At 38.8% G+C, this 16,909-nt stretch overlaps 2 protein-coding genes across 4 annotated transcripts in view; one reads left to right on the top strand and one right to left on the bottom strand.

Annotated features, from left to right (window-relative positions):
• LOC104948158 (uncharacterized) overlaps positions 1-10,692 on the bottom strand; it is a 14,236-nt gene extending 3,544 nt beyond the window's left edge. The window contains exons 1-5 of one of the 3 annotated variants that reach the window (XM_010774329.1): positions 10,462-10,692; positions 7,230-7,330; positions 6,280-6,660; positions 5,788-5,844; positions 3,359-3,493 (exon numbers count right to left, since the gene is read on the bottom strand). In XM_010774329.1, coding sequence (XP_010772631.1) covers positions 3,359-3,493; positions 5,788-5,844; positions 6,280-6,660; positions 7,230-7,272 — 616 coding nt within the window. In that variant the 5' untranslated portion in view covers positions 7,273-7,330; positions 10,462-10,692. Of the gene's footprint in view, positions 1-3,358; positions 3,494-5,787; positions 5,845-6,279; positions 6,661-7,229; positions 7,598-10,461 lie in introns of those variants that run through there. The other 2 variants (XM_010774323.1, XM_010774334.1) reach the window with 2 other exon arrangements.
• A 28-nt stretch (positions 10,693-10,720) lies between these two features.
• fsd1 (fibronectin type III and SPRY domain containing 1) lies at positions 10,721-16,574 on the top strand. Its single transcript, XM_010778784.1, has 9 exons — positions 10,721-10,821; positions 11,821-11,916; positions 12,046-12,177; positions 13,061-13,162; positions 13,999-14,021; positions 14,415-14,536; positions 15,621-15,830; positions 15,911-16,009; positions 16,405-16,574. Exons 2-9 carry the CDS (start codon positions 11,854-11,856, stop codon positions 16,572-16,574), a joined length of 921 nt encoding a protein of 306 aa, XP_010777086.1. The 5' UTR covers positions 10,721-10,821; positions 11,821-11,853.
• Positions 16,575-16,909: the final 335 nt, after the last annotated feature.

The following is a 16,909-nucleotide window of genomic DNA, read 5'->3' as shown; positions in this document are numbered from 1 at the left end:
AAAAAGGCAGCTACTACCGTTAGACAGGTCCGGGACTCCGTCGTTTCGTCGGGGTTTGGTACTACGAGGGAGGTGGTATGAAGTGTCAACCCTACTCCAAAACTACAACCACACGACACGGAAAAAAGTTTATCAAGACATTTTGCTGGAGAACTTAAGGCCATCTGTCCACCAATTGAAGCTCAACAGAAGATGGGTGATGCAACAGGACAACGACCCAAAGCACAGAAGTAAATCAACAACAGAATGGATTCAACAGAAGAAAATAGGCCTTCTGGAGTGGCCCAGTCAGAGTCCTGACCTCAACCCAATTGAGATGCTGTGGCATGATCTCAAGAGAGCGATTCACACCTGACATCCCAAGAATATTGCTGAACTGAAACAGTTTTGTAAAGAGGAATGGTCCAAAATTCCTCCTGACCGTTGTGCAGGTCTGATATGCAACTATAGGAAACGTTTGGTTGAGGTTATTTCTGCCAAAGGAGGGTCAACCAGTTATTAAATCCAAGGGTTCACATAATTTGTTCCACCCTGCACTGTGAATGTTTACATGGTGTGTTCAATAAAAACATAAAAACATATAATTGTTTGTGTGGTTTTAGCTTAAGCAGACTGTGTTTGTCTATTGTTGTGACTTAGATGAAGATCAGAACACATTTTATGACCAATTTATGCAGAAATCCAGGTAGTTCCAAAGGGTTCACATACTTTTTCTTGCAACTGTATGTCCTTGCTTTCCAGTGTCCAGGCTGACATACCACACCCAATGATATTCGATTTAGAATACCTTTATTAGTCCCACAGAGGGGAAATTTGCAAAAAGGAAATGGTCTTCTATTGGACCAGAGGGTGTTTTGAATGACGTCAAATTGGCAGAAAGGATTAGGATGTAAAATTAGGATTTTTCAATGAACAGAGAGAAACACTGTTTTTACTCAACTAAAATGTATTCAAACAATGAATTGATTAACAAAATAGTTGCTTGACAAGGAATTCATTAACATAGTTTCAGCCCTGTGACATTTTTGTGATGAATCATTTGAGGATTGAGATGAGAAACCTTGGCTGTCTTCAGTTCACACTCTTGCTTTAGAAATGAGGACTTGTGAGTTATAATTCTCAGGTGAATTGTCTACATGGCTAAGCAGCAAAAGTGGTGGGTGGTGCAGTGTGGGGATTTCTCAGCTTTGCTTGCGTCTCTTCTGCATGTATGTATGGAGATATTTTCTCAGTATGGGTCAGTCAGCTGTGACCAAATCTCAAAAAAAATTTCGCGCACTGAGCTTTGCAAAATGACTTCTTGCCTTTCGAGACTGTGGTCTGTTGTTCTCAAAACTAAAACATTTGTGCATGTTAAACCACACAGCATTAGGCATGCTGTCTCGTTTGTCCTACATTGATGGTTTAGATTGTCACACTGTGCAGTAAAACCACACAAACCACTTGCTTACTCAGTTTGTATCCACCGGCCATGAGATACAACTACCTGCTGCGACGTGAAGAGTGCTTCCTCTCTGTCTTTTTTTCTCTCACTCAGACATAAGCTAAGACATTTCTCTTGTTAAACAATCAAATCAATATTCATTTAGAGCAGGGGTGTCAAACTCAATTTCATCGCGGGCCACATCAGCCTTATGGTTGCACTCAAAGGGCCGGTTGTAACTATATAAATATACATATATAAATACATAATATACATAAAATAATGTTTTACAGTATATGACATTATTGCCACTGCATTGGATTATTATATTATAGGGCAATAACTTAATAAATAAGTACGTCTGAAAGCAGAAGTCCAGGGCAAATAATTGCAAGTCTCTTCAGTGTGCATGTCACAAAATCAGATGCATTGTGGGACATGTGGGCAACCTGCTTCTGTAAATCGGCATGTAACCGTATAATATATTCTTTGCAAGCTCTTGCGGGCCACATAAAATGAAGTTGCGGGCCGGATTTGGCCCCCGGGCCTTGAGTTTGACACCCCTGATTTAGAGCATCTTTGAAGTTAGTGATGTTGCCTGTGAGAGCGTTTATTTCTCTGTTCTTGACCTCTTTTGTCAGAGCAGCCATCATCACGTGCAGCCTCTACTGCCTACAGATCTTCTTACAATCTTTAGATGTTAGCTGGGTCTAGATCACAAAAAACTAAGACCAGTGTAATATAAATGAATAATCTTCAAAGAAAACACGTTGGATGTCTGTAAATAGGCTAATCTATGTAGCTAGATAGCACACATGAGTCATATTTAGTTCCACGAAACAAGCTGCATATGAGATCTGCTTGACTTCAACGTTCACTTGTAATGTATGTGTAGTACAGATGATTGCCTTATGTGTCTACAGGCTAGGCTGTATGGAGCATGTAAACTACATTATTATTGATCGTTGAATTTTTTAATTAATGTCTCACACAACCATTGACTTGTAATATTAAAGCCTGGGGGAGAAACGTGATCTGAATGCTGTGGTGGTAAGGAATGTTTATAAATAATGTTTTTCTACAAGCTCTTTTTGGACCAAATTGTAAGAACTTTGTATCACACATGCATCAGAAATTTGTGTTTTAAATTTTTTTTTGTATTTATTTATTTAAGAAATAGACAATGCACTAAATTAACATGTGGCACTTGAGTCCATCATGTAAATGTGCCGGATAAAGTCACAGCACGTTCCCTGGCAGGTTGATGACATTAAAAGAAAGCGAGTGAAGAGTGAACTGAAACATAAGAAGAGTGAAGAACTAAAAAAACACATGAGCACCATTTCAGCACTCAAATAAAGAAGAAAACACACGAGCATACGCATAGGCAAAAACCCATCAGGACAATACAAACATCTAAGCACAATTGCAGCCCATTTTAAATCACATGGGCCCTTTTATACAAACCCAACAACATACATACAGATACATAAGCTAAGATGAAGGCTAATAGCCACAGACAATTAGAAAAACAATGATAACCCTACTCAGTAATGACAGCATGTTTGATTGTTCAGTAGCCAGTGTTTGACAGATGTGGAGAAAGACTGGAGAGATATTATGTTCTTAAGTTATGTGGGTATGTGAGCTGCCGGACAGGAAAGGCTAACTGGGCAAAGATACTTATTCTGAAAGGTGTTTACATGGTATTACTATTAGTATTACAATGCTAGCAGCTCTACTTTTTCATACAAATGTGATCATGCTTACTCAGTTTGAGAAAACATATTCACTTAAATGAATTAAAGCATGTCAATAAACAACATTTTTGCGACCCTTCTTGTGATTCTCATCTTCCCATTGCACGAGGCACTTAGTGAAATTGAGTTTGACACGACTGGTACATGATCATATATTTAAAAATAAGATGGGTACCTCTGCTTCTGCGATGTCTTCTCCTCAGCAACAAACACACGACCAGCAGGACGATCAGGATGAAAGTAGAAACCCCCAAAGAGATCCACATCCACAGGTCGAGGAGAGGGAGGCTCTCTATGGGGGACACGGTGGCTGCAAGAGAAAAACGTTGTTATGATATGTGATCACAATCATGTCAATTTATCTAAGTGTGTAAGTACATTTACAAACACAATGAATCTTAATAGTAAAGCGTTAATGTATTTCTGCCCACAGCTAAGATTTGTTCTCTTTTCTGCATTTGTTTCCCCTTATACTTTAGTTAGTCTTAAAGCACATGGGATTATATTATCTATTTAAATCTCATTATATTTTAGAATTAAAGAGAAAAAAAATAGCCTATAGACTAAATAAAGTATGATGTATCTGCAAACGCTTTAAATGTCAAAGACATGCTCACATATACTGTGTGAAACTATACTTTATGTGGATGATAATTAATAATCACAATGGAAGTGTTTTCGCTTCAATAGTAAAAAAAAGTATGATTTTTCACGTCATCTAAAATGTTGTACGACTAGATACTTCAAGGTCCCATGTCATGCTTTTCCGGTTATTAACCGTCCCCTTGTGTGTTACAGTATGTCGTTTTTGTTATGCATCTAAACGGTCTGCAGGGTCACAAACCCTCAAAGTACACCCTGTAGCGAGTAAAACTCTAACACAGAAAATACCTATATGCTGCCCCAGAACGCCTCGTTGTAGATTTTTCTTTTTCCATTGTTTTCTTCTTATAGTGTAGTAAGTTCAGTGACGTATTGGGTATAGTGACGTAACGACTTCCTCACACAAACACAGTCTTTTCTCAGCTGCAGCTCCGCGGATTTCTCAGCCTGAACTCAGCCTGAGATGAGGCGGGGCTCGGCCTGGGCTCGGGCTCGGCCTGGGCTCGGCCTGGGCTCGGCCTGGGCCCAGGCAGTAAGTCAGCTCACACTGTCCGCTCCAGCAGCGAGTCCTGCAACGTCCCGCCAACACGGCACCTAGACCCCACGCAGCATTCTCATCTGTTTGTCATTGCTGGTGTCATTTTCTGGTTGCTAACGACATTGTAACATGATCACTGATGTTCCGCTGTAACGGTGGTAGACTCATCAGAACAGTGTGGGCGAGCTGACCAATCAGACCACAGTGGGCTCATAGGGAGAGGAGGGGGGGGGGGCAGGAGCTCCAACAAGCCGTTTAGGACAGAGAGTGAATACACATACTATACAGAGATGCTGTATGAGAAAACCAATGTGAGTTTGGACATTTGCATAATGTGAATCTATTTTAGTAGACCTCAACAATGGAATTATGATCAGTAGAAATGGCCATGACATGGGACCTTTAAGACCTGAGCAAATGGGGCACTTTTACCTATCATATTCAATATAGTGTTTGGCCAATGTACAAGAATAAGGCTGAGATAACTTCCTTTAGAGAGAAATCACTTAAAGCATGGAAAGGGTTGAGTTTTAAAGTGTGAACCACAACATAACACCTGTGAGCGCAGAAGTTCACACATCACGGAATACAGTTGATCTCACTTCAGATGTCATGACCCACTCGTCAGTTCAGAGCAATGGGCACAACAACAATACATGTTTACCAGAATAAAAGCTCAGGCTTCGCAGGGCACAGAAAAAGCTGCATTTTTCTTCATCAGAGCTATAGGTATATACAGGGTTGGTTAGTAACAGATGACCTGGAAACAAATTAAAAGTCACTATAATCAGCCTGGATTGCATTATTGTTACAATGTCAAGAATCATTTAATTATATTTTAATCTTTCAATTATGGAACATTTGTTTATTTTGCATTGAATTTGCTTTATTTAATGAGGAAAAAAATTATATTTGTAGAACTAAGCTGTAATGGATGCCTCAATTGTTTTAATTAATTTGTAGTCTTTTATTTTGAAGTCGTATAAAATAATTTAGATTAGATAAAAAAAATGTATACAATATATATAATAATAATATGTTTACGCAACTGCATTTTGTACGTTTTACTCCACTCCATGTATTTAACGTCTTGTGTTACTAGCTTCTTTGCAGATTTAGATTATTAATACATAATATAAATTAAATAATCATTATGATTGTTATTATATGTTAAGCAACCCAGTATTATATAAATATTATTTGAAATACTTAGTTGTGTTTAAACTTAGTTTTGTATAAAGTGCAGTATTTTTTATGTATTTCTTTTAAAGTTATACGAAATGTTTCAGATAAGATTCAAACCTTTTTTTTTATAATCCAATCTAAAGACCATTACTAATTACAAAAATTGCCAACTTATATTCAGGAACAAACTGTAATTTGACCCAACCCTGCGTACACAGACCCATGCACACACACATACATATGGACATACACACATTCATGCATGCACACAAACAAACCTTGTTTACCCGTCAGTTTGGGCAGTGACGGATATGTTGTGAGTTCCTTGCTCTCCGCTGTCACAGAGAAAAGGAAATTATACTTTTATGTAGTCAAAGCAAGCCAGAACAGCTAAAGAAATCCCTTAACTTTAGCTTTATGGCAACACTTTTCTTTATGTACCTCTATTTAGCATTTATAAGCAGCATGTTAACATGTTATAAATGGTTTATAAGACACTATAATGTCGTTATTATTAACTACTCCTGCTGTGGGCACCAATATAATAATAATACGGCACCTAGTCTGGTGTATGAATAGATAATGAAAAACAGTTCATTTAAAATGGGATGAGAAGATGTTATAATTGCACATTTCCGTATGTGTACAACAATAGTCATTATAGTCTGTTATGAATAATTCATTACATTTTTGTCTACGGTTTATACATGTTGAATAGGCGGACTTAAAGTAGAGTGTCACCAGCTTTATCATTAACAAGTTATACTTACTAATAACTAATTCTGTTCCGTTGCTTTTGATAATGTTCAAAACGGGAATCTCAATGGTGAGTTTGCAAAAGTACCATCCGGTGTCATTTTTTGTTGCATTTATCAGAGTATATATTTGTTTTTCAACGTCCTGCTTTGTTTTGTTGGACACCTTGGTGGAGGACTTTTCAGAATTGTTGGAGATGTCGTTTGATAATTTGTGTGCGCCATCCCATGAAGGTCCAGAGGGATTCAAGAACCATTCCAGACGACATCTTTTGAGTGTCCCATGGCAGGGGGAAGTCACAGGACAGAGGAAAGTCACAGAGGAACCAGCAGGAACTTCCGCTCTCCTTTGTGTTTGAATAATCACATCTTTACCTGATACCACCAGAGCTGCCACTGTAAAGAAAGATAGAGAGATAGATATATAGATAGATAGAAAGATAGAAATATATATATATATATATATATATATATATATACACCTTTACCAAATGCTACATTGAAGGGATGCACATGTCATTGATCAATAATCATAATACAATATCTCAAATATATCTGGTGCTTCAATGGGCCATTCTGCATAATGAGTACTTTTGCTTTTGGTACTTATCAAGTATATTTTCATGCTAGTACTTTTTAGTAGTACAATTTTGAATGCATGACATTAACTTGTAACTGAGTATTTTTACATTATTTAAGTAAATAATCTAAGTACTTCTTTCAACTCTGATAGATACATAGATACATGACCAGATCTGAGACATTTTTAAATGTAAACATTTGTAAACTTCATGTAAAGAACATTTATCTCTTTTCCAGTTAGCCAGTTACAAAGAAGCTATACAAACAAATGTGTCTAGCTCAGCACACCTGACATTTCTGTCTGTTTATTCATTAATCTCTCAGCCTCATGTTATGTATTCATAGTTATTTGTCTGTGTATTGCCTGTTATCTTGACTCTTACCTGCCAGCAACACCAGAGTCGTCCGTTTCAGCCACATTTCCATTTCGTTATGTGTGAGGTGGTCTTCCTCTTCTCAGTCTCATCCTGTCTCTGCTGTCTGCCTGTGAACATTAGACAGCGCTTCAAAAAACCTGTGTGGGTGGGAGGAGGCGTCTTTACTTTGAGAACAAGTTACTGACTGACGAGGGGACTGTCTGCTGTGGAGGTTATAAAAACAACAAGAAATGGAAAGTAGTGTAGGCTTTTAAAAAGAAAAGAGACGCCATGACAGTACTGCACTGTTGTTTAATTTGCGTTGAATTAAAGTAGGCTACTTTAAAGTTCTGCTGCTTCCTCATTGTTAAATAAGCACATGCTGCTGAAGGCGCACTTCTACTGACTGGGAACAGACAGTGAATCTCTCAATCGGATGCATATGCAAGTGCCAACTTGCATTATGAAAAGAAAAGCTGGGCATAAATTGATGACACAACGGGTTTCTGAAACCCTTGTGGGTTTTGGGGCAAGGGTGCTAAACACATTTCCCCACATCGGGCTGAAAGTAAAGGAGGGCTTGGCTTCCTGTGACAAGACACAACTGAGAACCAATTACCAACCGCAAACTACACAATAAAATGCAGCTGAGACAAAGAAAGATTAGAGAACAATGTGACCTGTGTTTTACTGGCGGTTGTGTTGGAGAGAAACTCTTTAGGATTGTAGCCTTTGCAGACCATTTACATGGACAAACACCTACACTACAGGAAAAGGAAAAAACCCCAAAAGCAAAATAAGGCCTCTTTAAAAAACTGTCCTTAGTTGCTCTAACATCTTAAATCTATGTAGTACTGATTTACTCTGATATCTAGCATAAACCTGTCTTCAACTCCCTTTTTTTCTTTCTTTTAGTATCAATTTTTGTATGTATGTTTTTTCGACTGTTGCAGTAATTATTCTCTTATATATTATTTAAAATCTTAAACAGGATAGATTAATTAATATTTGGAAAAATAAAGTACCTATCTATCTATTCTGTATTTTCATGCACAAATCCACTTCCCCTCTATGTGAAAACTAACTTGACAATAAACCTGATTGTGATTTCTGAATGATGCAACATAAGATATTAAGTGTCTGTGTTTTATCTTTTCATCATGACGGTGAAGTGAAGCCACAAGAACAAACATCTCGAGTGTACAGTGGGGGGGGGGGGGGGGTGTATAACTTCTGAAACCTCAACTTCATTTTCACACAGAAAGTAGGTCCTGCCTAAAGACAGATGTAAGGACAGAAACGAGTTCAAATCACTAGTTTAGTGGAACAGCAGCTTAGGGTTGAGTGAGCTCTGTGGCTTGAATATACACCTTTATACATTGAAATTGAAAACACAATTACCATATTTCCACTATTAAACAATTGGTAAAATAGGACAAACAAAGGTAGTTGAAGTCTCTTTGTGTGTTCTTATCTTTTTTGTTGAACTTGTTTTATTTTGGTTGCAAATCATTACAGCCTTGTCTTAAATGCTGTTAGTGTTTTACTTTATATAAAATAATTAAAATAATCCTAAAAACTGTTATCTTGTTTACTTTTTTGACAAGTCACCTAGGATTCATTCAACTTACAGCAATAATCTTCAAATCTAGTAAGAAATGCACTTTATAGTCAAGAGTTGAATTCATATTAGCACTACAAAATGTAATGGTTAGACAGTTTGCTGCAGACTAACAGAGAGAACGTAGGCATTGTAGTCATGGCCGTACCCACCATTGAGGTCACCGAGGTCCGGACCCCTGTAATTTTAATAAATATAATAAAACTTGTGAAATAACTGCACATAATTAACAGGGCTCTTTGTAGTACTTTCATTTACTGGCGGTGGGTGCAATGCACAACTAAGTAGCTTACATTAAAGCAAACAGAAGAAGACAACATCAATGTATCAACAAACAGCCGCAGTCCGGACTTGTACCCATGGATCTATAAGGGAGGGTGAAATAAATACCTTACATTAAGTTATTTTTCGTGTTGTCATAAGGATGCAATGCTTTTGAAAGGCAAAGAATAATAATTTTTAAAAAAAAGTATATATGCAGAGCCCAGAGTAAAATGCTTGTGTGTGTACAAACTACAGGTGAACAGCAAACACCAGTGTGATTTTGGTTGCAGTACGACCACCCTGGACAAAGTTATGGGTGCCAAATCCGGCAGCACCAACACCTGGTCTACCACATGTGGAAGCCCCTCTTTAGTTTGTCTCCTGCTGAGCCCAGAGTAAAATGCTTTTGTGTGCACAAAAAAAAGTGGGTGGTTAACATCAAAGCTTCTTTTAAAGTAATGCACAAGGGTTAATATATTTTTTTGGAATAGTGTTTGCTAAAATAAAAATCGTAGACGGGTTATGTAAATTGTATTGTATTATTTTATGATATATATGATCAAATTAATAAAACGTATACATTTATTAATATATATTTGAATTATTTGATTCATATTTATATAGACAATTGTTTGGGATTCTCACCAATTGGGCAAATCAATTTAGGGTCTGCATTATTATCGTATGTTATGTGTCTCATGAGTCATGACAAAATCAACACATGTTTCATTTGTTCTCAGGGTTATACGTAAGTCAGGTTTATAAGTCATTTTCAACAAAAACAAGAAAGAAAATGGTTGGGGAAATGTTTTCCAAGGTCCATAACTTTTACCTAGTTTATCAGTTCATAGTTCATACTGTCCTGACTGAGCACAGGCACCTGTAACCTTGGCTGCTGTGCTCTCAGTGTTCTGTCTCCCTGTTCCTGCCTGTTGGCGTCAGCTGATAGAGGTGTTATGGTTCTATGTTGTTATGCAGCATGTTGATTATTCTCTCTGAACTAGCTAAATACATGGGTCTGGCCGTAGAGTTCTTCAGATTTGACGTGGCAACTCTACCGTGAAGTCAGAACCTCTGGCTCATGGACTTGTGAATTCTCCGGCCGAAGCTCCTAAATAAACCATCAGTGTTTGACATCAAAGGTCCTGCTCTTCCCGTGTCTGCTTCATGAGTCGGTGACTCCCACTGCATTGCTACACAGAAGTTTCCCTTACAAAAATAACTTAAACCCATATGTTGTATCAAAGTATATTATATGTTATTGAAAGGCTGAATGGTTGATTCATTAATTACTAATGCAAGCATTTCCCAATATGGGATCAATAAAGTACATCTTATCTTATTATCTTAAATTCACCTTTTCTCCGACAGTACCTGAAGGCAGCACCCGCGCTGCAGAAACACCAGCACCCAGAATCCTCTGCTGACGCATGCGCAATACGCACTCTGGCCCGAAGGCGTTGGTGGTTGGTGTCCGTCCGAGGATGCGTTGCACTCCGGCAGCATCAGTACCAGCTCCGCCGTGCATATAAAGCTAAATACCCAGAAGACGGAGCAGAAATTCGGGCTGTGTTTGCGGCTAAAACCGCCCCGGAGCTTCGGAGATGGGGGACCAGAAGGTGAGCCGGATCCTGAGGAACAGGTGTCTCTGATGGGGGAAGCCGATTGAGGCAGGGCGTAGTGTACAAAGGAAGGAGAGGGACAAGCTGCAGGATTTGGGAGTTTGTGGATGCGGTACGGACTCGTATTGCACGGTGGTGTTTTGTATTTGAATCAATGTTGGTGTGGCTGCAGGGGAGGTTTGTCTTGAGCATGCCGAGATGTGTTATCGGTGTATCAGCGTTATAGTCACGGTCGTGGGGGCCTTGGCACATCTCCTCTCGCATCAACAAACATTACACAGCCCTTCAGTATGAATGGGCTTGTTCACTGTGTGCCAGATGAAACATAACCGGAAGTGGTAACATATCAGTTGTGTGATCCGTGTAATAATGTGACCCAGTGTATGTCCAGTGCTTTGAAGTGGGCTGTTCAATGGGTTCAGCTGCATTATTCCATTATTAATGCGCATCCTTCCGCCCGTGAAGTGTCCTCCCGCCCTGTGACACTATAGATCCCTCTCTGATCCCATCCAGTCTGATCAACACAATGTAATCATGACTAAAAGGGAGCTCAACGCCTAAACCTCCATGAGTCCTCTTAAACCAAACACTGATTAGCATAACCTCCACCACAGAGGAAACACTCAAGTTTGGTTAGATAATAAATTAGTATTCATGCTTAATCAGTCTTTGAAGATGATAATATTACTGTACAGATTTTCCAGTCTCAAAGGATAACATTTCCTTTTTTTCTCAGAAATAACTAGTGTTGAATGCTTGCTGCTATCTCCAATCTTTTGCAATGTACTAATGTTAATCTGGCTTCTTTCAACAATAGCACACTAGTCAGTCACTATTATATTATGTGCAATTCACTAATTTAGCATGCAGTTATCTCTTATATGTTCAACTTACCTTTCTAAAATGCTACTTATTTTTTCCATGGGTGCATACTTATTTGTTTTGATTTAGATTTTTGTGTGAAAGCGTCTATATTTAATATAATCAGTCTGCTCTTTTAATATTTGCGCTTTATCTGCACTGTCACCTTTGCTGTAACGCTCTACATTTCCCTGCAGTGATTTTGATATTATATATTCTATAACATAAATATATTTTGTCTTCTCTTTAGGAATCTCTGCGTAAGATCACCCACACGCTGGCCATGAAGAACGAGGAGATTTCAAACTTCGTCTGCACCCTCAAACAGAACCTCGAGAACTTAGAGGTAAAATCAAATCACACATAGCTGGACTAGAATTGAATCCTGTCTGCACACAGTTTAGTAGTCAGTTCATTCATTTAGCTCCAGAAAAGCTTACTTCCTGTATTCACTGTTTTCTGTTTGCGGCACCAGGGGAACACGAACAGGGTCCAGGAGGATCTGGAGTCTGAGTTCACCGCCCTGAATGCTGTTCTGGTCGAGATGAAGGAAAACATGGTGACTCGCATCAAACAGGAGAGAGCCAGCCGCACATACGAGCTACAGGTAGATGCTGTTTCATTTGCATTTCCTCAAACATGCACATATTCGTTTTTATTTAATAAGAAAATTAAGGCTTGTGAGAAGCATATTCTGTTATCGGCATTTATTGTCATGTAAATAAGCAGATAGCAAAAAAGTATATGTTTTCAAAACCAGATTAATGATGTTACAGATGTACAGAAAATAATCGCAAACTGTTTTGATTGTAGATAACTGTTACGGTAAGTGTTCAGCCCCTCAAATAGGTTGATTTCCTGCTTTTCTCTGTTATGTTTAACTTAATATATTTTGGATTTGAAAGACTAAACAAGACATTACCTTTGACTTTGAGTAAATGTGAAGGGTACTACTTACAACACTTTGAAAGACTACTTTTACCCAGTAAATAATCGGTACGTTAATCGATAATAAAAGTAATCTTTAGTTGTTGCCCGTTTTCAAAATGACTGAAAACACACTTTTAAACAAAGGAAATAAAACACAAAGAAAAGTAAATATTCTTCAGATAACTTAATTACTTTTTTACATCATCTGGGGAAATATTTTATTATCAAAATAAAACAAATGTAATCAAATTGGCTCATGAGCTCACATAGCTTATTTAAAAATTGAATTGATTTTCATCGTGGTTGGGTGAGCTCTGTGGCTTGAATACAGCATATTTTCCAGCTCACATGCAGTGAAAACAAGGTGTTATTATTAGTTTCCTTTAAGTCAAAATACCATTGAATGTATAATGACCTACAAAGTGTTACTCTGCAGCCTCAGGAGTTAGCCATGACTCTCAAATGATGCAGCGAACACAGAAGTCCCTTTTATACGAAAGGCAAACATGTAAGAGTTAGAGGATGTTCTTTGTTTGACCGTGGGTTGGGGATGTTTTCAGAGTCAGCTGAGCGCCTGCTCCAAAGCCTTGGAGAGTTCAGAGGAGCTGCTGGAGCTGGCCAATCAGACGCTCTGCTCCTCCGAGACAGACGGTTTCAATCAGGTAACTGACTCACCGTGATGTCACTCTGTCCCATCTGCTCCCTGTTATAACCACATTGCTAATGACTGATGGTGCTAGGGCTTTACCAAATGGCCATTATGTACATTTAAAGCTTTTATGGAAGGCTTCGTATGTCTCTCGTCATATTTTATGATGTCGTCACCCTAAAAAATCATTGAACATAATCCTCAATTTGAAAAAATCTAGTCCTAAGAGTAATTTCGTTTTTTTAATCAAATCAAATTTCTTTAATGAATTTTCCTCATTATTGTGTGCCTCCCTTTGTGTGCAAGCAGGAGAACCAGCTGTCTTCTACTGCAGGGAAAATTATGCTTTTGAAAGGCTAAGTGCCAGCAAATATGTTTTGAAGTAGAATATTTGTTTAGATAAAAAACATGAAATAAGGAAATGTTTACACCTTTTAAAAAAAAAATACGATTCTTAAATTATCGTCCCGATTAGAGAAGTCAGGAAAATTCCTACGCAATCTAATTCTACAAATAATATAATACTAATAATATACTATACTATAAGTGTTGCCTAAACGTTATCTGTAACTGTGCAGGAAATACAGGGTTTAGGCAGAATTTGAACATTTGCATTAAGAATAAAGATTAAAAGCTTTTAACGATACAGTACAGCTCTCACTGGTGTTGAATTTCAGTGTCCATGTATACATTTAAATCTGTCTTTTCAGCAGTTTGACACTAACAGTTATATTAACAAAGCCACCAGAGACTTGTGTTTAATGACAACATGATGAGCTACAACTCAGTTCTCTCTTCGCTCGTATCTCTCTTCTCTTTTTCCTGCCCCTCTCTGCTTCTCCTCTCCAGGCGGCCAAAGACATTAAGGATAGGTATAGTACTCAGTCATATATTTCCCTTTGTCATAGCCTCCTGTAGCCTTCTCATGATGTAGCATGCATGCATTCAGGACATGTAGCCACCACACCCTTTCTGTGGAAGCATAGCAGAAGAGAGCCTTTTGTGTTTGTGTTTCCCACTGTCCTCTCCAGTGTGTACCATCCTGTGTCAGCTCCCCTCCCCTCCCTGGATGATTTCCTTCTCTAGCTTAGTTTTTAAATGTTTATTAGGTTTATTAGCTCAGTGGTAGTACCAGAAGTCTAGTTAGAAGCCTTTCCTTATATTAGAAACACCTGTGCTTTCCCTCTGATTTTGTTAAATAACAGACAAAACTTGTTTCCACTCCTTGTGTTTGTGCGTTTTTGTGTGTCTCTCTTTGTCCGCAGCGTTACAATGGCTCCAGCCTTTCGCCTCTCCCTGAAGGCTAAAGCCAGCGACAACATGAGTCACTTGATGGTGGATTTCAGCCAGGAGAGGGAGGTGTTGCAGGGACTCAAGTTTCTCCCAGGTTTGCTCTGCTTATAATACAAATAAATACAGATGCTGACCACAGCAGTGGTGTAATGTAACGAAGTACATTCACACAAGTCTGTCCATTTTATGCTGCTTTAAACTTCATCCAATTGATTTCAGAATGAACAATTATATGTGTTGCTCCACTACAAGTACTAAACAACTGTAGTTACGTATAAATCACAATAAAATGGCCAATCAGTAAAAGTAAATCAGTTGCAACCACGCAGACCTCTTTGCCTTGGTTTAACACAGTCTGCATTATTTTTTAAACCATGGTCCATTTTAACAGGTCTAATCATAGCAAAACAAAAGCTCTATCCAAACAAGCCTTGTGTTGAATTGGTTTCAATGTGCACTGCTCATTATGTCATGACAGTCAAATGAGTTTATTTAATGTGAAAGGGGTCGCTTACTGCTCTGTAACCACAGAGGGAAGTCGCCCACCTCTGCAGCTGTATGAGAATTCTTAACCTTTTTCTGCTGTGGTTTTTACATCTCACGTATACATTTTAGGGCTCGGTCTCATTGCTAGCAGCTTTTTCGGCAGGAAAAAACTCTCTGATACAGCTAATGCACGCACATGTTGAGCACCAAACAGTCTGCTGCCGCTAGCTGGTGACGAAAGTTAAACAGGGAACAAGGTGACAGCAACACAGACAAAAAAAACCTATAAAGTATAATTACACATTAGCTATTTCTGTAGTGAAACACCATTGAACGTGTAGCTCTAAGTATAACAATTACAAGAAATGAAATAAGGATATTTGGTTTTATACCCTATATGAAATATTTGTAATGCAAAGAAAAAGGGTTCTTCTTCATGAAACTTCAGAATATTTAATTTGAGGAACATTTGGAGATATAGAACATTTATATTTTTCCCTAAGATGCCCAATTTTTTTCTTAACATTTTCTTTTTTTCTTATTATCTCCAATGAAAAACACCCCATACTCTAGTTTTGTGTTCTATGACCAAATTGTGAGAAGGATTTAACTTATGATGTCTGTGTGAACTGCTGCATCATAAGTGGATGTTCGATACATCCTGTAAAACACAAACTGTCTCCTCTCTGCAGTTCCTGGCACTCCAGAGATCCAGGTGTCAGAGTGCCAGGTGTCTGACAACACGGTGACGGTAGTTTGGACTCTACCGGAGCCTGACAGCAAGATCGAACACTACATCCTGGAGCACCGGCGCACAAACCACGAAGGGCCGCCGCGCCTCAGAGAGGATTACCCCTGGATGGTGGTGGAGGGGATCCGGGAGATGGAGCACTCACTCATCGGTAGGAGGAGGACTGTGTAGGGGTTTGTTAACTATACTTTGATGACGCTGACTCACTGAGGAAACTTGTGTTTTTCTCAGGTTTGCGCTTTGACACCCGCTACTTGACGTTCAGAGTGAGAGCGTGTAACAAGGCCGTGGCGGGAGAGTTTTCTGAGCTGGTCACACTGGAAACCCACGGTGAGAATTTGCTGATGTTTTATGTTAGGCTAAATCTAGTTTATAATAATATGCAGATTTTTTCTTGGCTGTCTTGTCATAACTCATAACTAACACTCAATTTCCACTGGATACAGTTTATTTTCAACTGTATTTTCAATGATTTAACTCATGTATTGGTATCTTTCTGGTTAGTTATCAATTGAGAGACTCTTGACAGCTTAGAAGTGTTTAAGTTGAACGTTTGTTTGTTTTATTATCACATTTCCAATGTCTTACTCTCTTTTTGTTATGTTTTTTTTGTTGAAAGTTTTTGTGCCTTTTTGTTGTTGAGGAGCCCTTGAAAACAAAATGGTGCATCTCGTAAGGTTATCCCTGATCCTTGGATTCATTTCTGACTAATTTTCTATTTGCAGCCTTCAACTTCAAACTGGACTCTGGTTCGGCCCACCAGAACCTGAAGGTGGAGGACCTGAGTGTGGAGTGGGACAGCTGTGGAGGAAAGATCCAGGACATCCGCAAGGAAAAGACCCGAACCAACTCCCCCATGCACTCTCCTGCCAGGTGTGTACCAGTGTTCATTTAGTTGAGAAAACTACAACTTAAAGTGTTTTTTCAAATAACTGTTTTGTACATGACCAGTAAGAGACAATGATGGGACAGCACTGGCATCATTAAACACTGACTGTGACTATATTTGCATGCAATATTTTTAACGAAAAAAGGGGGACTAAGGCCCCGTCCACACGGAGACGAAACGGGTGTTATCCGCTATAGTTCTTTATCGTATGGAGGGTTCGTCCACACGAGGCCGTAACGGAACCGCGGAAACGGAGCCCTCAAACGATAACGCATCCCAAAGTGGGAAGGTCTGGTAACGTAATGCTTGCGGCACCGTGTGTACGCCCTAAACGAACATAG

This window comes from Notothenia coriiceps, unplaced genomic scaffold (assembly GCF_000735185.1).
Source record: "Notothenia coriiceps isolate Sejong01 unplaced genomic scaffold, NC01 NC01_scaffold00000339, whole genome shotgun sequence".
NCBI classification, from domain to species: Eukaryota; Metazoa; Chordata; class Actinopteri; order Perciformes; family Nototheniidae; genus Notothenia; species Notothenia coriiceps.
The sequence above is the reverse complement of the archived record's forward strand: the minus strand, read 5'-3'. Positions and strand labels throughout refer to the sequence as shown.

Bases quoted from the DNA above. Each gene is read 5' to 3' on its own strand.
- fsd1 (XM_010778784.1), top strand. From the start codon at position 11,854: ATGAAGAACGAGGAGATTTCAAACTTCGTCTGCACCCTCAAACAGAAC. The intron at 11,917-12,045 runs GTAAAATCAAAT...TTGCGGCACCAG, and splicing joins AGAACCTCGAGAACTTAGAG to GGGAACACGAACAGGGTCCA. The intron at 14,022-14,414 runs GTATAGTACTCA...CTTTGTCCGCAG, and splicing joins GCCAAAGACATTAAGGATAG to CGTTACAATGGCTCCAGCCT.